Source organism: Vulpes lagopus, chromosome X (assembly GCF_018345385.1).
Source record: "Vulpes lagopus strain Blue_001 chromosome X, ASM1834538v1, whole genome shotgun sequence".
Lineage (NCBI taxonomy): Eukaryota > Metazoa > Chordata > Mammalia > Carnivora > Canidae > Vulpes > Vulpes lagopus.
In genome coordinates this window covers 121,771,087-121,792,997 of record NC_054848.1, presented here as the reverse complement: position 1 = coordinate 121,792,997, position 21,911 = coordinate 121,771,087, and the positions used below count along the sequence as shown (strand labels likewise).

General features: G+C 57.5%; 1 protein-coding gene across 3 annotated transcripts; it reads right to left on the bottom strand.

The window, feature by feature from the left end:
• Positions 1-1,197: 1,197 nt before the first annotated feature.
• On the bottom strand, positions 1,198-21,863 carry IKBKG (inhibitor of nuclear factor kappa B kinase regulatory subunit gamma). 3 transcript variants are annotated; one of them, XM_041740631.1, is made up of 10 exons: positions 21,716-21,863; positions 17,874-18,075; positions 14,919-15,130; positions 9,261-9,379; positions 7,206-7,358; positions 6,585-6,681; positions 5,323-5,466; positions 4,920-5,062; positions 4,468-4,529; positions 1,198-4,260 (listed from the first exon to the last, which is right to left on the bottom strand). In XM_041740631.1, the coding sequence occupies exons 2-10, from the start codon at positions 18,058-18,060 to the stop codon at positions 4,118-4,120; spliced, it is 1,260 nt and encodes a 419-aa protein (XP_041596565.1). In that variant the 5' UTR covers positions 18,061-18,075; positions 21,716-21,863; the 3' UTR covers positions 1,198-4,117. The 3 variants fall into 3 exon arrangements, with proteins under 3 accessions (XP_041596565.1, XP_041596563.1, XP_041596564.1); XM_041740629.1 differs by lacking the exon at positions 21,716-21,863 and adding an exon at positions 21,249-21,709; XM_041740630.1 differs by lacking the exon at positions 21,716-21,863 and adding an exon at positions 21,249-21,709 and having other exon boundaries at positions 6,606-6,681.
• Positions 21,864-21,911: the final 48 nt, after the last annotated feature.

The following is a 21,911-nucleotide window of genomic DNA, read 5'->3' as shown; positions in this document are numbered from 1 at the left end:
GCTCGGCCTTGCCCCCCCCCCCCCCCGCCCCACATCCACGTGTCAGGGAGCAAGAGCAGCCCTTTGCCCTGAAGGCCGCTGGGGCACAGCCGCCCGCCGTGTCAGGCCCCCTGTAAAGCAGGGCTAGTGTACAAGGGGGTTGGGCTGACGTGTGTCCCTCCCTCCCCACGGACTGCGGACCCCCACGCCCCAGGGCCTCCTGGGAGCCGCGGCCTTCCCAAGGGGCCCGCTGTCCGAGGTGGGGGGGGGGTTGCTGCCCCCGGCCCCACGGGCCCGCCTCCTGACGTCACGGGGCCCCCTGGACCCCCAGAGGGCGGCCACGGGCAGACGCAGGGTGAGGACCGCCGCTGCGAGCCAGGGACCCAGGCCCGCACGGCCTCGCTCTCAGCCCGGAGACCCCCGCGCTTCCGGCCACGGCCCCGGAGGGGCTACGTGGCAGGTGCTCGGCCACCGGGGCCCCGTGTCGCAGCCGCCCTGATGCAGGCGCAGCATCTGGACTGCGAGGACCTGGACTCGCGCACGCGGCACGGGCCATTCTTGCACAGCCACGCTTCGCCCGCCCGGCCTGTGTCTGCGGCCGCGGGCGGCACTTCCCGGAGCTTGGCTCCCCGGAGCAGGGCTCCCACCAGCAGGGCTCCCCCGAGCAGGGCTCCCCGGAGCAGGGCTGCCCCAAGCAGGGCTCCCCTGAGCATGGCTCCCCCAAACAGGGCTCCCGCCAGCACAGCTGCTCCGAGCAGGGCTCCCGCCAGCAGGGCTCCCACCAGCAGGGCTCCCACCAGCAGGGCTCCCCTGAGCAGGGCTCCCACCAGCAGGGCTCCCACCAGCAGGGCTCCCCTGAGCAGGGCTCCCACCAGCAGGGCTCCCACCAGCAGGGCTCCCCTGAGCAGGGCTCCCACCAGCAGGGCTCCCCCCAGCAGGGCTCCCCCCAGCAGGGCTCCCACCAGCAGGGCTCCCACCAGCAGGGCTCCCCCGAGCAGGGCTCCCACCAGCAGGGCTACCCCAAGCAGGGCTCCCCGCCGGCCCGCACATCAGCAGAACCCGCAGGCGCCACCACAGTCACCCCAGGCCCCGGACGCCACCACGCCCTCCATCCTGCCACGCTGGCCCCCGGGCCCCCCGGGGGTCTCCCTCTGTTCCTGGCTCACAGCCCCCTTCACCTGGTTTGCGTGTTTCAGGTACAGGTCAGGGCCGGAAGCGTTCTCATCAGCGACTTTATTGCTCACCTGGGTTTCTCTTAAGCACCGACGAGCGGGTAACAGAGGGCACGCGTGTGCGAGCAACAAGAGGGGACACAGGTACAGCGGGAGGTGCTTCTAGCTGTCTCTATCGGCAAGGCCAGGGCCAGGAGGGTCAAGGGGCCGCAGCGAAGGAGGCAGGCAGGCTGCTTCCCCCGCAGGAGGGATCCAGACGCTTATTCTGGAAGCCCAATCTAGGGAAAGCCAGAAGGGAAGAAAGCGGAACCCCCACTTCGGACTGAAAGGTCTGGCTTAAAGCCCGCGCCGCCCGAGGCACACCGGGTCACACGGGGTGCCATCAGCAGCAGGCAGGGAGCAAGCGCACCCCAGGAAAGGAAGCTTTGGAAGACCCGTGGCGCCCAGCCGCTGCCAGGCCCTGCCCCCAGAGCGTGGCTCCACCGGCCGGGGCCCAGGCACGAAGGGCTGCACAGCTCCTGGCGGCTGCTGCGTGGCCCGCATGGATGTCACAGCCGGAACCCCAGAAAAGTTCCCCAGGAAGTCACTGTCTGCCTCTCTCACTGCGCCTGCATCTCATCTTCGTCCTTTCAACTCCCATTCAGAGGAAGCCAGAGGAGGACTCGAAGCCCAGCCCTACACCGCTGGCGGCTGTCACCCAGGGCCCCAGTCAGTCCAACTGCTCTGTCCTATTGCAGGCAGCCTGCACCCTTCCTTCTGCCTGCGGCCACCGGCCCTGGCCACGGTGTCCAGCAGGAGATGGGATGTCCCAAGGAGCGGCAGTCCCCACACCTGCAAGGGCCTGCCCCACACCACACCAGCTTTCCTTCCCACGGAGCGCCAAGTGCCTCTGCAGCCCAGCAGCCACCCTCACCCCAGGGGACAAGCCCCTGCAACGGAGCTGCCGGTCCTGGAGACACCGATCCTCAACTGCACCTGCCCTAGTCTGTGGGCCCCAGGAGATATCCCTGTGCCGGGCCGAATGGTGGCCCGAAAGACATATGCATGTCCTAAGGCACAGAATTTGTGATTATGACCCTATTTGGGAAAAGTCTTTGTGGATGTAATGAAGATAAGGACCTCAAAATGACGTTAACCTAGATGACGGAGGTGGGCCCTAAACCCAGTGACTGGTGTTCTTGTAAGGGACAAGAAGAGAAGATGCAGTCAGGAAAAAGAAGAGGGCACGTAACCACAGAGGCAGAGAATGGAGTGACACGTCTACCGGCCCAGAATGCCACGGGCCACCACCCATGGAGGCTGGGAGACAGGCCTGCAGCTGATCTTTCCCTGAGCGCCACCAAAAGAAACCAACCCTGCTGTCACCCTAATTTTAAAACCATGAGAGAATGAATTCTTGTTCTAAGCCAAGCTGGTCATTTGTCACAGTGGCCACGGGAAATAAATATATCCCCCGAAACTGAAGTGCTAATGCAGAAAACTGCAGGTCAGGACTGAAACACAGCACGCGGGAGTGGGGAGCCTGTCTGCGCCTTTAACGTTTTCCCAAAGTTCAGTCATCTGCGAGGAGACATCCGGGCTCCGGGAACCGGAAAAGGTGCTCCCGCTGCTGTACACGCCAGGCGCCCCCCGGGCCAGTCTCGTTTCCAGAACGGGCTGCCGGCCAGGCTGTCTTCGGCGACACCCCACTCCCGACCAGGGGAGGCCAGGGCATTCTTCCTCCACTTCCGATGTCCTTTGCTGACAACTGCGGGCTTAACGCCCTTGAATTGGCATCCGAGGAAACAGCCAGAAATCTTGCAAAGCAACAGTAAGGGGCCCTCTAGCGTTCAGAACCTGCCAATTGTCACCAAGTGGCTTCCCTTCACAAGGCTGGGGCATTTGGGGCTGGTGTGGGGAGCAGCATCACAAGCTTCTGCAACGTGATGAAAGGCCGCCACCACACAGAGCAGCAACACTCTCCGGGAGGACAAGAGCACGCGGTGGTGGTCGGTCGGAAAAGGAAAGGACAAGTGCACATGTGGAAGCACCTCCCTGTCAAACCATGAGCCTGTCACAACAATGGTAAACCCAAAGCAGGGAAGGGAAGGTGCACAGACATGGCCACGCAAGGATGACCAACTTCAAGCCCAAAACACACTCACACACAGTCAGAGGAAGAGAAGACAGTGGCAGTTTCTATCATACACAAGAGCCCATCCCACCAGTGACCAAAGAGCTCAAACCCACTGAGGAACAAAAGACTTACAGCCCAACAGAAAAATGGGCAAAACGTACAAACGAGCCATTAAAAGCAGAACTGGAAAGGGTCCTTCAAGCTCCGCAAACACGCTCAGGCTCAATAGAGAGCGCCGTGCCCGACAGATGGCAAAAGCCCGCAGGCCGGGCGGCCCTCGTGTGGGCAGGACTCAATGCTCAGCAGTGCTGCTTCTAAGACCCTGACCCAAAGAAACGCATAAGTGACGCCCAAGGATGTTCAGTGCAGCATCGTTTGTGACAGTGAGTGGCGAGGGCCCAAGTGTTCATCCGAAGCTGACTGGTTAAATGGGCCGGCGGTGCAGCCTCCAAATGGAATACCACACGGCCCACGGGGGCGCTGGGGCCACGGTGTGCGGGAGCGTGGGCGGGAGGCAAGGCTTCGGCCCATCTTGGCTCGAGAAGTTCTCTGAGAGCCCTGGCCTTGATTCTTGAGTTCCCCGGTGGACGTGGAAACAGAGGGAGCCCCGGGGCAAGCAGTTCAAGCGGACAGAACGAGCGAAAGGAGCAGAGCATCAGGCCTAACCGGGGTTCCACGGGCCCTAAAAGAGGCAAACCAGCAGATGGGGGAGCTGAAGCATAAGGTCCTAGAGCTAGCTCGTGGGGCGCACAGAAGTGGCCTGTTCTGTGTCACCTAGCCCGTAACTCTGGACCGGGCAGGCAGGAGAGCTCGCACCGGGCCGTCCTGTGCTGCTTACTGGCAGGCAGCCCTACTCGATGCACTCCATGACGTGTATCTGCAGGGTGTCCATATCAGGGGCCTGATACTGGCACTTGGGGCAGCAGAAGTCCGGCGGCTCCTCAGGGGGGCTTCTCCTCTGGATGGACACGGGCACGTGAAAGGAGGCGTGAACTGGAGAAACAGAGGAAGCAGCAGAGAGGACTGAGACTTGCTAGGCCTGTCGGGTCGGCCACTGGGGTCACCGCCACTTGCGCCTTCCCTCTCGGCCCGCCCCGTCCCCAGGAGGGGACTGCACTCGGGACAGTGACTCTGGGGAGGCGAGATGGGCCCTTCTCTGGCACCCTGCCCTCTCCATCCTCCCTCTGACCGCTCACTCACCTGGGGTGACGGGTAAGGGAGCCTGGGAGACCTCCACGTGCCGCTTCCTCAGATCTTCAATCCTTTGAGAAGAAAAACTGTCAGATCAAAAGTATGCACGGAGGGGATCCCTGGGTGGCTCACTGGTTGGGCGCCTGCCTTCGGCCCAGGGCCTGAACCTGGAGTCCCAGGATAGAGTCCCACGTCGGGCGCCCTGCATGGAGCCTGCTTCTCCCTCTGCCTGTGTCTCTGCCTCTCTCTCTCTCTCTCTCTTTCTCTCATGAATAAATAAATAAAATCTTAAAAAAAAAAAAGTATGCACGGAGCCAACGGAAGGACGGGGCAGGACAGGGCAGGAGAGGGAGAGCCGAGAGGGAGGGCAGGCTCAGCCTAACCTGACACATGCAAGCGGTCACCACCGGGACCCCCACACCCAGTCCCACCCCCCGTGGGGCAGGTCCTCCGAGGCCCACCTGGCCGACTCCTGACAGCTGGCCTTCAGCCTGCTGTACTCCCTCTGCAGCTGCTCCAGCTGATCCTGCAGGATCTCCTTCTTCTCGGCCAGCTTCTCCCGGGCCTGCCTCTCGGCCTGGAAGTCGGCCTTGTAGATATCCGCCTGGCAAAGCCAAGAGAGGGGCACGCCCGCCAGCTGTGGGCCATTCACTGCCTGCTGGGGGATCGGGGACAGCCGGCTCCCACCCTCCCAGAGCCGGGGCACAGAGAGTCACCGCCAAGCGCAGACAGATCAAGAAAGAGCAAGGGGCTCAAAGGGCTTCCGTGAAGCCACCACAAAATGACACCAGGGACATACCAGGTCCCAGGGCCCAGCAGGCCCAGTCGGCTGACCGCACACGGGCCACAGAGAAGTGCCCTCACCTGAGCCTTTAGCACCGGGACGGTCTCCATCACGATCTTGTGCTGCTCAGCCTCTTCCTTCAGCTTGTCGATCACTTCCTGTTTGGCCACCAGGGCCTCCTCGGCCTGCTGGAGCTGCTGCTTGAGATCCTCCAGCTGCATTCCCTAGGAACGGGCAAGGGGCAACTGCGGGAGCCCAAACTGGCCCACGGCAGGCACCAGGCCGCCACCAGGCCGGCTGCTGCTCCAGGTGAAAACCAAAAGCAATGAATGAAAGATGGGCCCTGGCTGGCCAACGCTGGAGTGGCGGAGAGCACAAGATGACAGGGCGTGCAGGGCACAGGAAAGGCAAAGGCTACAGGGAACCTCTGACGTCATGTGGCACAACTTCCCACCCAGGCCAACACTCCCTTCCCAGAATCCCCAGCCGGACAGCCCACCTCTAACCTTTCAGCGGACAGGGCCATCCTCCCTCCTGAGGCCATCCCCTCCACGCTCAGCTGCTCTCCTGTGCTAACAGTCCACCACATGCCGCCACGAAGCTGAGACCTGTGGGTCCTGCCACCCTGCCAACCTACAAAGGTCTGCTGCTCCCTCCCAGATGCCCCCAGCCCCCCATGCACGCACGCAGATGCATGCACACACAGACACAGCCACACACGCCAGCAAGCCTTCCTCCTGCAGCTCGAAAGGCCACAGTTGTGTAACTAACTCTTCCTGGTGTGGTCGGTGTCAGGTGTTACCCTTACAAGCCTTAGAGATGTCCCCTGGGTACATTCGGGTTTGACAGCATCCTTCTTAAAATGCGATCACTTGACATTGCACCCAGCACAGTTCTGATGAAAACCAACCAGAAAAGGGCTCCCAGCACCTTTATTAGTGTGATGAAGTGTCCCAGGCCTCACCTTGGCTCTGGGATCTCTGAGCCAGGAGCCAAGCTGGTGGGAAGGACTTGGCCACAGAGACCAGCATGTTCCCAGGCCACACAGAGCACCGCCAGAGGCCCGGCCCAGGGGACCATAGGCCACAAACGGCACAGCCCTAGGATCCCAGTCTCCCACCACCCGCGCTGAGCTGTCACACTGCGACCTTGACAAAGGTCTAGGACAAGTCAAACATCCCCCCCAAAATCAAATTCTGGCAAGTGTTCAAATAAGAACTCGAGCTCCCATGGCCCTAAATCAGTGGCAGCAGGTACCGAGCTCTGCTGTTTCTAGGCGGCAGGGAGAGGAAGCGAGGCAAAGTCAGTCCTACAGTCCGAGCGACAGCCCCACCATACTCACTCGGTTTCGCTCGCTGCTCACCATGCTGCTCTTGATGTGGTTGTCATACTCCTGGAAGAGCTGGTGATAGGCCACCTGTAGCTGGGCCAGCTTCCGCCTAAGGAAGAGGAGCCTTTGCTGGAGAAACCACCTTGTCCTGACCCCGCTCCACGGTCCTCCTCCTCATGTCCACAGACCAGAAAGGGGCTTGCTTGCAGGGTGCGTTTGTGCCTTCAAGGCCAGCAGCCCTAAGACAAGCTTTACTAAATGCTTAGTATCCCTTTGCTTAAGGCTAACGTTTTTAATAATAAGAACCGTCTATAATAAGGTGGAACAGTCCTGGGCTCTTCAAAAAAGTGAAGTCTGCGAAAAACACAGAGATGCGGGAGAAGTGTTCTAGATTAATGGAGACTCCAAGGCACACCAACGGATGCAATGCAGGGCCTGGGACCAGACGCTGTCGCCACGTGGGCCCAACGGGGGTGTCCGGACGTGGACTGGAGAGCACATACCATCGCATCAGAGATGGATCGTGTAGGTGTGATGACGGTAAGGGACGGCCCGCAGACGGGCTCGCTGACAGGCAGAAAGCCCCCGATGGCCCTCTGGTCTCTGTCCCCCCGGGGGCAGGAAGCCACTCACTTCTCCTCCGAGGCAGCCTGGCGCTCCATGCGCAGGGCCGCCTCCACGCTCTGGCTCTGCATGCGCAGCTGGTCCACCTGCACGCTGTGCTGCTGCTGCAGCGCCTCCCGCTCACTCTCCAGCTGCCGGGCCTGCTCGCTGGCAGCCCGGGCCCTGGCACGGGGGAAGGGGGAGGTCATGGGAGGGCCTCGGCAGGAGTGGGGGGCAGGGTGTGGGGGCGCTCACGGGATCCCCGCGGCACTGAGGAGGAGCTCGAAGCCCGACGGCCCTGGAAGCTCTGCGGCCTGCAGGCAGAGCGCCGTCACGGGGGCAGGAGTTGCTCAGAACATCCTGCCAACACGCAGCCGATCTGCCGTGAGAAAGGACGCGGCTCTCGGATGTCAGGAGGGCGGGGGGACACACGGTTACCAGAGATGGGACAACCACAGAGAGCCAGCTTGGGGGCGACTCTTTCCCTCCCAGTCACTGTTCTAGAAGCGGCAAGAAGGCAGCTGACCCACCTCCACGGCTCAGCTGCAGTCCCAAATGCATCCGCCTGCAAGAGGAGCCTCCCCAGCGTGGCTGGGTGACAGCAATGGTGCCACAGCTCATTTCTTCTCACCAGGCCCTCCATGCTCTAAGCCCTAGCACCCCCTAGCCCCCAATATCCCATCTCTAGTCTCCTATCTTCTCACAGCTCCCCAGATCTCTAACCATGTCATCCTGCTGGCCCCAGGCCCTGCACGGTCCCCACCCCACCGCAGAGGCGACAGGGGCTGCTAGGGCGGGAGGGGGTGGGGCCTGCTGGGGATCATCGCTGGTCTCGCTGTTTCTCCACACCTGTCCAAACACACTGAGCGTGTTTCCATCTGTGAGCTGACGTGGTCATCACCAGGTGGGCCCGCTGCCTGCCCAGGGCGCAGCGCAAGGGTGAGTGCCACTCCCGCAGGACAGACCCCAGGCTCGGGGGACCTCTGTGTGTCAGAAGCGTGAAGCTCTTCAAAGGGCCACACGGAAGGACCTGAGACACCAGCAGGGCTGTGAGGCCGAGCTGTCCAGCTCACCATCTATATGGCCAGCCACAGGGGGTGGGACACAGAAGGACACTGCCTGGGAGCCCACACTTGCTGACGTCTGTGCATGGTCACTAATGGACCAAAGTCGCCCCCAGCGGTTTTTTTTTTTAAGATTTTATTTATTTACTCGTGAGCAACACATACAAGAGGCAGAGACACAGGCAAAGGGAGAAGCAGGCTCCCTGTGGGGAGCCCAATGCGGGACTCGATCCCAGGACCCCGGGATCACGCCCTGGGCCAAAGGGCAGACGCTCGACCACTCAGCCACCCAGACGCCCCACCCCAGCGGTTTCTTTCACGTACACAGAAAACAGGCAGAAAGGACACCAAATTGTCCTAAAAACGACACATGGGACTGTAGACACCTGGAGGCCGGGGCGGGGGGGGGTGGACACAGGGGCAAACAGCAACGCGACAAGCCCAAGGCGAGCAAGCACAACCTTGTGACACCTTTGCTCACACTCCGATTTCTAGATGGAAGCACGTCCACAAGGTCCCCCCAGCGCGGACAACGGCCAACACCGTCCTGCCCCCTCCCCTGGGGGGAAGGCAGCCCTGCCGCCACCACGGGGGTCCACCTTTCTCTCTGGAGGGCAGCACCCGGGGCCGTGAGAGCCGAGGAAGCACCGGTGCCTCAGACTCGGGGAGCCGCTTATGGGAACCCCGCCGCGCAGAAAAGAGCAACTGGCCGGCCGCTGGCTTCAGCGGGCCACTTGCCAAGTTGGCCCTTGGGGGGCACCTGGGCGGCGGGCTGCAGCGAGTCCCCTACGCCAATGTGACACCCGTACCACAAAGGATGGTCCCTGTGCCCGGACTGTTCGCATGACAGGAGAGTTTGTGCAGAGCGCCTGCTCTCCCGTGGGAGGCCCTGGGGTCCCTTTCCCGGGATCATTATAGCTGACCTGACCCTCACGGATGAGGCCGCCAGACGCCCCTCAGCTGCCTCTCTCTTCTCGGGCACCCCAACAGCAGCCCCGGGGGGCGTTCCCGTCCCACTCACCTGCCCTCCAAAGCCTGCCGCTCCTTGGTGGCGGCCTCCAAACGACTCTGGCTCTCCTGGAGCTCCCCCAGCAGGGACGTCACCTGGGCTTTCACGGAAGCCTTGTCTTCAGCCATCTGCTGCATGAAAAAAAAGCCACTTCCTGTCAGTGATACTTTCTTGCCAGCTGCCACCCACCCCCGACATCCCCGAACCCCAGGGCAGCCGGCAGGTACTAAGACATGTCACCTGAGGGCTTCTGTCCTGCCCCCCGACACCACCACCCATCTCACCACTCACCTCTGGAAGCTCCCCAGGCCCCCGCAAGGAACCGTCCCATGACCCCACACTCCCCAAGCCCTCCTCATGCCTGCAGACACAGGGGCGCAGAGCTGCCTCGAGTCCTATGAGGCTGACGAGCAGGCTGTGAAGAGGGGGTCCAGCAGGACGTGGTGCCGAGGGAGGTTAGACCTCATGGGTCTAAACACACGCTCCAGGGGCGCCCGGGTGGCTCAGTGGTCGAGCGTCTGCCCTTTGGCTCACGGCGGGATTCTGGGGTCCCGGGATCGAGTCCTGCATCGGGCTCCCTGCGGGGAGCCTGCTTCTCCCTCTGCCTGTGTCTCTGTCTCTCTGTGTCGCTCATGAATAAATAAATACACGCTCCACTCCGCAGGCCAAGGCCACCAGGAGAGAGCCAGCCTGACACTTTCCAGGAGGCCGCTCTAGCAGTGACAACACTCGAGTTATCCGAACTCCCCGATGCCTGGTCCGCCTCATCCAACCATCCAGACCCGGTCCCTGGCGACCTCTGGCCACTCGACCCAGAGTCGGCGCCCAGCCCCCCGCATCCAGACCCCTCGGCAGCAAGGGCCACTCCCGGCCCCCGAGCCCCTGCCGCGGCCTCCTGTGCGCGCACACACCATGCCGGCCACTCCCTCCCTGCCCTGCGAGCGCAGTCCCAAGGCCCCAGCCCTCGTACCAACGTGCCTGGGTGTGCTCTCGACGCCTGCCGTCCCCTGCAGGCTGACAGCTTCCAAAATCACACCTCCAGGACAGATTCCTGCCGTGCGCCCCGGCCTAGCTATGCAGCTACCTGCCCCCTGCCTCCACAGCTGTGCCTTCAGCAGGCCCTGGGGTGCGGGCCCACCCTGCTCAGAGGCCCTCACCAGGAGCTACAGTGACTCCCACCTGGGCTCCTTCCACTCCTGGGTCATCTATAAAGAATCACGGAGTGGGGAGCTCGAGACACTAACATAGCACGTCCCGGTTTGGGAGGCCAGAAGTCTGAGAGCAAGGTGTGGGCAGGGTTGGTGCCTTCTGAGGGGTTGCGGGGCGGGGGGACATCTGTGCCGGGGCTCCGCCAGCCTCCTGGAGGCTGCCAGCGGTCCCTGGCGCTCCTTGGCTCGTGCGTGCATCACCCCAACCTCTGCCTCCATCATCACATGGCTGTCTTCCCTGTGTGTCTTTGCGTCTGTCTCTCCTCCGGTAAGGACAGCAATTGCTGGATTTAGACCCAGGCTAATCCACTACGACCACATCTCAACTTCGTTACCTCTGCAAAGACTCTCTTTCCAGAACACATTCTGGGGTACAGGGTTTAGGATGTGGACTTTTTTTTTCGTGAGACACCATTTAATCCCGTAATGCCCCTGCACACTCTGTAGCCTACAGGAAACCACATCAGGTCTCACGCTATCACAGAAGCCCCCACAGTCTCTGTCACGCTGGAGTCAAAGCCTCACTCCTTCCACTGGCCCTACTAAGCCCACATAACCAGCTCCTACCATGACTCTCCCCACCCACTCTTTAGCCACCTCCACACGGCTTCCAGCCATGTTTGCCTCTTTGGTGTTCCCTGAAAATGACAGGCGTGTCCCCGCCTCAGGACCTTTGCACATGCTTTCCCATCCCCTAAAACATGCTGCCCCCAGATACCCCTCACTGTGTTCTGGTCCTTACTAGAATGCACTTCAGCAAAGGTCTCCCCACTGACTAGTGCAAATACCACCCAGCACCTGGCCTGTCACATCAATGTCTCCACTTGGATATTTAGTAGTGCTCTCAAGACTGCACGCCTGGGACGCCTGGGTGGCTCAGTGGTTCAGTGTCTACCTTGGGCTCAGTGCGTGATCCCAGAGTCCTGGGATCGATTCCTACATCGGGCTCCCTGCAGGGAGCCTGCTTCTCTGCCTATGTCTCTGCCTCTCTCTGTGTGTCTCTCGAAAATAATATTTTTTTAAAAAACTGCAAGCCTGGCAGACCCCAAAAAGCCAGTTCCACTCACAGCCCTCCTTGTCAGCTGAGAGCAAATCCATCGTCCAGCTACCAGGAGAAAAACCTCGGAGTCCCTCCTGACTCCGCTCTGTATCTCACAGCTCACATCTAACGCATCGGGAAATCCTGTCAAAATATACTGATGGCACAATATGGTGTATCTATTTGATGACGCTAAATGATTAACGTTAACTGTTTGAGGTAAGATAGCGGTTTTGCAGTTAGTCTTTTTTAAATCCCTTCTTAGAGATGTACGCTGAAATTTTCACAGATGAAATCATGGTGTCTAGAACTTGCTTCAAATTAAAGGGGGAATTCCTAGATATTTACCTGATAATGAAAACACATGTCCACACGCAAATATTCATAGCGTTACTGGGGGCGCCTGGCTGACTCAGTGGGAGAGGTAGGAGAATCCTGAGCTCGGGGTCATGGGTTTGAGCCCCACACTGGGTGAGAGATTACTTAAATAAATAAAACTTAAAAAAAGAAACACAGAGGCCCGATTGGTTAAGAGTCTGCCTTTGGCTCAGGTCATGATCCCGGGTCCTGAGATCCTGCTCAGTGGGGAGTCCGCTTCTCCCGCTCCCTCTGCCCTCTGCTCATGCACCCGTGCTCGCTCACTCTCTAATAAGCATAATCCTGCAACAGCTAAAGAGTGGAAATTACCCAAATGTCCACAAACTGGTGAATAGCTAAACAAAACGTGGCCTCTCCATACACTGGACCAGGACGCCACCATAAGAGGGAAGGACGTGCTCCTACAGGCTACAACACGGATGAACCTCGAAGATATTTACGCTGAATGAAAGAGGCCAGATGCAAGGGGCACGTACTGTATGATTCCATTGGTACGAAATGTCCAGAATAAGAAGCCCGCAGACAGAAAGCAGAGTGGAGAGTGCAGGGGCTGAGGGAAAGGGCGCAGAGTGCCTGCTAATGAGGATGCACTTTCTTTGGCGGGGGCAGAGGTGGATGTTTTGGAACTAGGGAGTGGCAATGGTTATACAAGTCTGTGAATATACTAAAAAGCCCCCGGATTCTATACTTTAAAAGAGTGAATTCTGAGGTACCTGGGTGGCTTAGTCAGTGAAGTGTCTTCCTTCGGCTCAGGTCATGGCCCCAGGGTCCTGAGACGGAGCCCCACGTCCAGCTCCCTGCTCGGCCGGGAGCCTGCTTCTCCTTCTCCCCCTGCTCCTCCCCCTGCTTGTGCCCTCTCACTCTCTCAAATAAATCTTTTTTAAAAAAATAAATAAATAAGAGGGTTATTTTATGGTGTGTGAATTCTATCTCAGTAAACCTTTTTTTAAAAAAAAAAAAAAAAAAACCTCCAGGGGATCCCTGGGTGGCTCAGTGGCTTAGCGCCTGCCTTTGGCCCAGGGCATGATCCTGGAGTCCCGGGATCACGTCCCACGTCGGGCTCCCGGCATGGAGCCTGCCTCTCCCTCTGCCTGTGTCTCTGCCTCTCTCTCTCTCTCTCTCTATGTCTATCATAAATAAATAAAATCTTTAAAAAAAATAAAATAAAAAAACCTCCAACCTATGGTTCTACTGGCTTCCCAGTGATGGGCACTTGCATGGTGCCTGGGTTGTTGTGCCAGTCAACATGGAAGAGCTTCTCTTAGAGGTGCAGCTGGGGTGAGGCTGCTGAATCTGCAACCTGAAGACAAAATGCTCAACAGTTTTTCAAAGTAGTGGCGCCGACTGCCACTGCCACCAGCAACATGAAGCCGGGTCCCCTCCAATAGCCACTACTGCCAGGCATGTCAGCCAAGAAAGAGCACTGCGGCAGCGGCGGTCCTGATCCCTGCTCTGCTCTGAAACCAGCATCCCATCCCGGGGCCGCACGGACAGATGCCCTGAAGGCATTTAGCAGAGAGCACGGAGTCCACCTGTTCAAGGCTGGGATGGGCCGAATGGTAGCCCCCAAAAGATACGTCCGGGTCCTAACCCCCAGTACCATAGATGGGACCTGATCTGGAGACAGGGGCTTTGCAGATGCAATCAGGTCACGACCAGTCATGCTGGAAGAGGCGGGGGTGGGAGGTACAGTGACTGTGGAGAATTACAAAAGAAATCCGCACAAAAGACTTGGATTCCTTCCAAACCCCCGCGCTCGGCGACCTGACCACGCTTGAACACGGCTTCTAGCAGCCAAGGGCCGCGATCCTGGGAGACCCAGCCCCCCACCGGCATGTCCACCTGGGAAAGTTCAACGATGCCAAATCTGACCGGTTCAGCCACCACCGGACACAGGGGCCCGCGCCTTCCCCGGAGCATTTGCTAAGAGGGCTCCCAACTCGGAACCCTTCTCCGTGCCTTGAAACGTCTGTGTACCTCCTACAACCCGGGAGGGTCTTTCTCAAGGACCTGAGAAGCCCTCCTTTGAGCTGGACTCCCCATGAAGGACAGAGCCCCAGAAGCCCAGGCCCCACAGCCAGCTCGCCTCCCATTGACGCTGACCGACCCTCTGCGAGTTTTCGCTTCAGCACCTCCTCCCCCTCGAGAATACAAGTCAACATGGAATGGAGCTCAGCTCTTTCCCCTGCTGTCAGTAATTACCAAATAAGACCTTTTCTCACCACGGTAACTACGTCCAGCTGCATTTCCCTTCAACGCTGGCGTCTCTGTAAGAGGAGAAACGCACGGACACGCAGGGAGAAGGCGCTGGGATCACTGACTGCGGAGGTGGAGCGATGTATCTACAAGCCAGAGGAGGCCAAAGACGGCAGGCAGAGCCCAGGCTGGGAGCATTCTTTTACTCAGGAGCAGGTTCTCCCTGGGGGCATCCAGAATGTACCGACCCTGCCTATACCTTGCTCTTGGACCTCTGGCCTCCAGAACTGGGAAATAATATGTTTCTGTTTCTCAAAGCCACCCAGTTTGTGGTCCTTTGTTATGGCAGCCCCAGGAACCTGGCACACTCACTAGGAGCCTCCCAAGTGCGGAAGGTATAATTCCTTGTGGGGGGGACACACCTCTCGGCTTCACGTCTGGGGGGCAGGGCCTGGGTATCCGAGGTCACCCCGCAGGAGCTCCGGGTCTCCGGGCCCGACCCCACACCCAAGGCCCTGGACACCAGTACCCCGTGCAGGTTGTCACACATCACTGTGGGAGACGCCGCCCCTGCTCTCTCCCAGACCCTGCCCTGAGCTCCTTTCGTCCTTGCTGGTTCCAACCCGTGTGCTTTCATGGTGAGTGACCACAACCACCGTAACTGTGAGCCGATCTACGGCTCTTCTGAGTCCTGGGAGCCCCCCTGGTGGAGCACCGAGCCTCAGGCTGCCCTCGGGGAGCCCAGAGCGTACTGGGACCCCCGTGGTTTTCAGAATGTAGGTGGCCGGTGTGACAGGCGGCCAGAAGCCCCAGCTGCCGGGGAGGGACCCAGGCCGCCCCTCTGGCTACCTGCTGACATCGCTTCAGGTGTTCCACCTCCTGCAGGGCCTGCTCCCTCTGCGTCCTCAGGTCGAGCTTCTCCAGACTCAGTCTCTCCACCAGTTTCCTGGCTTCCTGGAACTTCTGCATGAGGAACTCCTTCTCCTTCCTCTGGCTGCCCTGGAAACGCTGCAGCTCCTCACAGCGCTCCCGGAGCATCTGGTTGCTCTGCCGGATGGCATCTGTGGCAGAGGAGATGGGAGGGAGGTCAGACTCGGCAGGCGGGCCCATCACGGCGCCCTCCCTACTGCGCTGTGCAGCCTCTCACACAGAGATGGCCTTGAAACACTTCTTCCTATTTTGCAGAACACTTTCAAAGTTATTTATGGCACTGATAAAGCCCCTAAGTTTCTCCAGAGAGACTGAATACAACAGCTTTGTTTACAAGTGTGTGCCAATGGGACACCTGGGTGGCTCAGTGGTTGAGCGTCTGTCTTTAGCTTGGGGCGTGATCCCAGGGTCCTGGGATCGAGTCCCACATCGGGCTCCCCGCAGAGAGCCAGCTTCTCCCTCTGCCTCTCTCTCTGGATCTCTCATGAATAAATAAGATCTTCAAGTCAAATAAAATTTAAAAGTATATGCCAAGTGCCACTTTCTTTGTAAGTGGCTCAAACCCATTGGTATCCTGGCCAGGTCCAGGGCTCGCCAGCCTGCCCTGGGGCGCTCAGGCATCCCCTTCAGAATCAGGAAACCCCAGGCTACCCACAGACTCAGGGAAGGCCACCAGGGCAAATGGCCCCTTGGCACCACTGGCCACAGCCTGGAAGGACCAGAAGGCTCGAAGTGCCCCAGTGAGTGGCCTCCCTGAGCCTCACCGTCCCCACCTGCATGTTCAACAGAAATAATCACACCCACCTCACAGGATCACAAGAGTTAAATGAAAAAGCAAAGTGCTCTGGGCACAATGAACGTTCGAGAAACCACCAGTCCCCCCATCACCAGGCTGAAGGATGAGTATGTGCCAAGGCCACGCAGTCAGCAGAGGCTGAGGAAAGGAGAGCCACACACTCAGGGACACCCTGGGCAGCAGAAGACCATCGAGGGGTGACAAAACTGATCGGTGACACACAAAGGTTCTCACAACTACAGAACTGTGTAAGATCAGAAAGAGCAGTAGCTTCACGTCACTCTCTAGTCAAAACCCTTCACTAGCTAACTAGTGCCTGTTGACGGAACATTCTTTTACTCAAAAGGCAGTAGCAGTGGCTTCTGAGCCCAGCTCACTCTACTGCCCCCATGTGACCCCCCCTGCAGGGGAGGCAAGCTGAGCGTGGCCCTTATACAGGGTCTCCTGCCTCAGGCATGCTTCTGCCACCCACCTCCACCCTCCCCCACCAAGCCTCAACTCATAGGCAACTTCTTTTTCTATCAAGGTAAAATTCGCATAACCCCAAATTCATCATTTTAAGTATTTTATAGTACACAGTCATTCAGGGGTTTCTGTGTACTCACAAAGCTATGCACAATCACCTCTAGTTAGTTCCAGAACATTCCCATCACCCCCCCAACAAAAAAACCTGAATCCAGTGGCAGTCACTTCCCCATCACCCCCAGCCTCTGGCATCCACTTAGCGGATTCTCCGGATCTGCCTCTCCTAGACACGTCTCATCAACAGACTCCTGTACTAGGTACATGGAACTTCTTTCCTAACGTCCCCCAGAAATATTGCAAGCAAAGTCTATATCCACTCCCCTGCCCCCTCCTCCCTAGGCACAATCATCAGCATTGTTGGGGGTGGATACCCTCAGGGCCCCGGGGGGTTTAACCCAGGGCCTGACACATGGCACCCATTTGACAGAGATGTGCAGAGCCAACACTGTGTGGGGCCAACACACTGCACAACCGAGAGTCAGCGCAGCTGGAGGCCATGCAGCTTCAAGGTCTCCATGGGCTACTAAAGCCTCAGCTCCCTGCGTGGGGAGCTGGTGGTGCCGTGATCCCTCTACAGCCAACCTACCACACTCTTGTCCCCAGGTCTCCCTTGCCGGAGCACCCTCTTACAGCAGAGGCTACACACACAGTCATCGAGAGAGTGCGCCCTCCCCACCTCCAACCTGACTCCCAGCTCTATGTGACCCCAAGACAGTTGACATTAGGGACACCGTTGGCTGTCATAACCAGAAGAGTGCTATTGGCATCTAGTGGGTAGAGGCCAGGGATGCTGCTCAACACCATGCAGAGTCCAGGACAGCCGTAGATGTCTAAGCATGATGACAAGGTGGGGGGCGGGTGAGGGCGGGCACAGATGTGGCCCACGCAAAGGCCGCCCGCCGCCCCCCTGGGAACCGGAGAAGCTGCCGGCGCCCCATCCGCGTGAGGACAAGGCAGGTGAGTGCGCGGAGGTCGAGGTGGGGACGGAAATGGGACCCCTGGCCCGGCTCTCGCCCCAGCACCGCGGGCACGCAAACCCTGACCCCGCCTCCTGCCTGGGGCGGCCACGCCCCTTCCCAGGACAGGCCACGCCGCTTCCCAGGGCCGGCCACGCCCCCCAGGAGCCACAAGGCGGTTCCCAGAACGGCCTGGCGCTTAAGGGACCGGGATGGAGACACAAGAGCCCGGCCACGGTGGCCCCACTGGGGCAACTCGCAGGGCTCGCTGCAGCCCCTGAGCTCCCTGCAGGGTCGGCGGGCGCTGCAGTCCCGCTTCTTCCCTGTCCTCTCCCTCCCTTCCCGTCCCCAGCGGGGGTCTGAGAGCACTCCAAATAAAAACTTCCTGGACGTCAATCTATACCTCAGAGTCCATTTCCAGGGAATCTCACCCGAAACAAGCGGCAAGGTGGTCGAGTTTGAATCACCAGCTGGCTCTCAGGTACACCCCCACCCAGACCCAGTAAAAGCAGACACAGATGAGTAGACTAAGCCTCCCCCACCCAACAGGGCTGGGATCTCTGACCTTTTACCCTGCACACTTGCTGCCCTCCTCACCTCGGAGCTCTTGATTCTCCTCCAGACAGCGTTGGTAGGTCTCAGGAGTGCCCTGCTCAGAAGGTAGGTGGAGCATAGCTGGCTTCCCCAAAGAAGACTCTTCACCCAGGACGTCCTGGTCCCCGGCCGGGCCGCCACTGGGCTGCACCATCTCACTTGGCTGACTCTTCCAGGGGGCCCTGCTCATCCAACAAGTCAGGGTCTGGAAGAGAAAGGCAGCAGAGGAGTCACATGACACCCCCGCAGAATTCTCTTACCTTGCAGGACAAGGGGTGCAGTCTGTGGAGTCCTGGGGCTACACTTTAAGCAGAATGCTGAGCACTTTATCAAGTGTGATAGAAAACTAAAACAGGCTTTTCAGTCCACAAGGTGGCATATACTCTCATTCCGAAGGGAGTTGCAGCCCCATACGTGGGGTCAGAAAGGCCATGCTGCAGCACTTGTTTTTTTTTTATTTTTTATTTTTTTTTATTATTTATTTATGATAGTCATACAGAGAGAGAGAGAGAGGCAGAGACACAGGCAGAGGGAGAAGCAGGCTCCATACACCGGGAGCCCAACGTGGGATTCGATCCCGGGTCTCCAGGATCGCGCCCTGGGCCAAAGGCAGGCGCCAAACCGCTGCGCCACCCAGGGATCCCTGCAGCACTTGTTAAAAACTACCAAGCACCAGTCTCCAGGCTGCAAACTAAAATTAAGAATTTCACAAGAGAACGGAAATTAGGGAGAGGGTTATTTTCGTAGGGAGGTGTCAGTGTGCTATGGATCCTACCTGCTACATACACCTCCAAACTGGAGTGAAGAATGCTAGCCCCCATCTCCTGTAGTACCTTGAATCCTGACCCCCCAAACCTGTGAATGTGACCTTATTTGAAAAAAGGATTTTTTTTGCAGGTCTAAGTAAGTGAAGGATCTTGAGATGAGATCATCCTGGATTAGAGTGGCCTTAAATCCAATGACAAGTGTCCTTAGAAGAGGCACAAACACGGAGGCCACATGATCACAGAGATTAGACTGACAGTGGCCACAAGCTAAGGAAGGCCTGGAACCACCTGCAGCTGGAAAAGGCAGGAAGGATCCTCCCCCTGAGTCCGCTGAGGGAGTGTGGCCGTGAAGACACGTTGATTTCAGACTTCTGGCCTCCAGAATTGGAGAGGATAAAGGTCTGTTGTCTTAGCCACTCGGCTTACACTCATCTCTCACGGCAGCTTTAGGAAATTAATCCACGTAGGATGAGGGGCTTCAAGGACACCACTCAGAACCTGATGAGTGTTTGCTGGAACTGAGGGCCTGAAGGGGATATATAGTATCTGATACGTGCCAAGGAATCTAAAAGTGGGGCAGCCTGGGTAGCTCAGCGGTTTAGCGCCGCCTTCAGCCCAGAGCGTGATCCTGGAGACCCGAGATCAAGTCCCACATCGGGCTCCCTGCATGGAGCCTGCTTCTCCCTCTGCCTGTGTCACTGTCTCTCTCTCTCTCTCTCTCTCTCTCTCTCTCTTTCTGTGTGTGTGTCATGAATAAATAAATAAAATATTTTTAAAAAGGAATCTGAAAGTGGGAGCTGCCCAGCCTAAGACAGCAGGGCAAAGACACACGCAGAGCTGTTTGCATTCTCCTATAAACTACAGAAGTTGGCCATGAGGGACAGCACTAGCCTAAAGGCCTTTTAAATTCTGCCCAAGAAGACTACCTGGAGGAGGAGGCCAATCCTAAGACAAGCTTGCAGGAGCAGGCCCTGAGCTGAGAGAGGATGGCTTTAATGCCATAAACTGTTACATTTATACTGCTCCACTGGATTCCACCGAACTCCCCCCACAAACCCATCGGCGGTATCTGGAGAGCCACTGATCCTTCTCTGAGCTTCCAGAAGAGCCCACTCCCTGGTTCTCCCCCTGCCTCACTGGCTGCTCCTGCTCAGACCCTTTCACTGGATCTTCCTCACTAACCCAGCCCATCATGTTGTGGTGCCCCCCAAGCTCTGTTCTGGGGTCTCTCCTCTACCTAGAGTCACTCCAGTACACAGTTCATTCAGCCTCACAGCTTTAACCCCCACTCTCATGCTGACGATGCTCCAAATTACACCTTTCCTCAACTCCAGACACCTAGAAAACTCAACATCTTCACTTGGTTAGCTGGCATTGCTCTCAAACTAACCTTAAAATCGCACTCCTGACAGCCCCCCAAAGCCACTTCCACCCACAGCCCTCCTTGTCACCTGATGTCCAGCTACAGGACAAAAACCTCAGACTCCTGTGACTCCTCTTGACTCCTGTGTCTCTCAGCTCACATGTAATGCATCAGGAAATCCTGTCAAAATGTATCCCAGAACCTACTTGATGACACTAAGCAATTATTGTTAAGTATTTTAAGTGTGACAGTGGTGTTGTGGTTGTTTGTTAATTCTTTCTTAGACGCGTGCTGAAACATTTACAGATGAAATGATATGGTGTCAGGAACTTGCTTCAAATAACGTGGGAACTTCTAGGTATCTACCTGAGAAAAACGAAAACACATGTGTACACACAAATGGTCGTAGCAGCATTATTCACACCAGCCAAAGCATGGAAATGACCCAAATGCCCATCAACTGATGAGTAAACAAAATCTAGTACATCCACATGCCACAAGATGGACAAATCTTGCAAAAATTATGGTAAAAACAAAAGCAAGTCATAAAAGCCCGCATATAATATTATTCCATTTACATGAAATGTGCAGAAGAGGCAAATCCATAGAGGCAGAAACATTGGTGGATACTTAAGGGCTGGGAGAGATGGGGTAATGGGGTGATAGCTAAAGAGACACCGGGTTTTTTGGAGTCCTGAAAGTGTTCTGAAATGAGATAGTAGTGATGGCTGCACAACCCTGAATATACTACAAACCAACGAACTGTACACTTTACATGGGTGAACTGTGTGGTTTGAGAATTAGATCTCAATAAAGATGCTATTGAAAATAATAAAGGAAGAGGATTGTGAGGGGTATAAATTAAACAAAATTAACATTGAGTTGACAACTGTCAAAGCTGGAGAGTGAGGACACGAGATTCACCATACTATTCTTTCTACTTTCGAACATCTTTGAAATTTTTCATAATAAAATGCTCAAAGCATTTTGAGCATCCACGCATCTGGATTACTGCAGTGACATCTGAAAGGTCACCCTGCTCCTATCGTTGTCCCCTATAGTTTGTTCTCCCCACAAGGGCCAGATCAGCCTAACAGGGTATTCCGATCATGTCCGTCCTCTACACTGTTCCCTACCACAGTTCCTCATTGTCCCGCGTGTAAAAGCCAAAAGTTCTAAAATGGCCCGCAAGCTCTGAACGACGTTGTCCCTCATTGCTTCCTCGCCGAGTATTCTCCCCTCACTCACTCTGCTCCAGCTATAGTGGTCTCCTTGCTGTTCCTCGAACATGCCAGGAGGGCTCATCCATCCTCGGGTCACAGAAAAGGTCTGAGCTCGAGTAAACATTAATCATTTTTGCAAGGTGAGTAAACTGAGGCACATGAAGATATGTAATTGCCAAACTACATCTGAGACCTTTTAGAAGAATTTAACAAGCTCTTATGCAGTCAAGTTTGATGAACAGAAAATGTCTCCAAACTATAGAAGAGTCACCCACGAAGCAGGGGTGTGGTCAGACTCCGCGACGGCGGCGGGAGAGGCAGAAACAGCCCCAAGGTAACCCGGCTCCTGCATCGGGCCAAGGCGGGCTCTATAAGCAGGCGGCAGAAACGAGCCAGGGCCCAACAAGAGGGGGAAGCAAGGACGTCCGAGCGAGTGTCGGAGGCGGCGGAACGCCCACCAACAGTACCCTGTCTTCGGGAAGAAGACCACACCTGTCAGCAGCGTCGGTCCGACGTGAAAAGGGCAGGAACGGCGAGCCTCGAGCACTCCTCGGACCCTGGCGTTCCGAGAAAGTCCGAGAACCCTTCCCTTGTCCCGCTGCCGAAACTCACACTTCCGGCTTCCGGTGTCGTAGCTGTGAGATCCGGAAGTAAAACACACAAGCCCCGCCCCTGTACAGGAACCGGC

Excerpts from the sequence above, each read along its gene's own strand:
- IKBKG (XM_041740629.1), bottom strand. The coding sequence starts at position 21,347 with ATGTTTACTCGAGCTCAGACCTTTTCTGTGACCCGAGGATGGATGAGC. Across the intron at positions 7,359-9,260 it reads CGGCAGGCTTTGGAGGGCAG|GGCCCGGGCTGCCAGCGAGC; the intron begins GTGAGTGGGACG and ends CCCCCGTGCCAG. Across the intron at positions 4,530-4,919 it reads AGCTGTCAGGAGTCGGCCAG|GATTGAAGATCTGAGGAAGC; the intron begins GTGGGCCTCGGA and ends TTCTTCTCAAAG.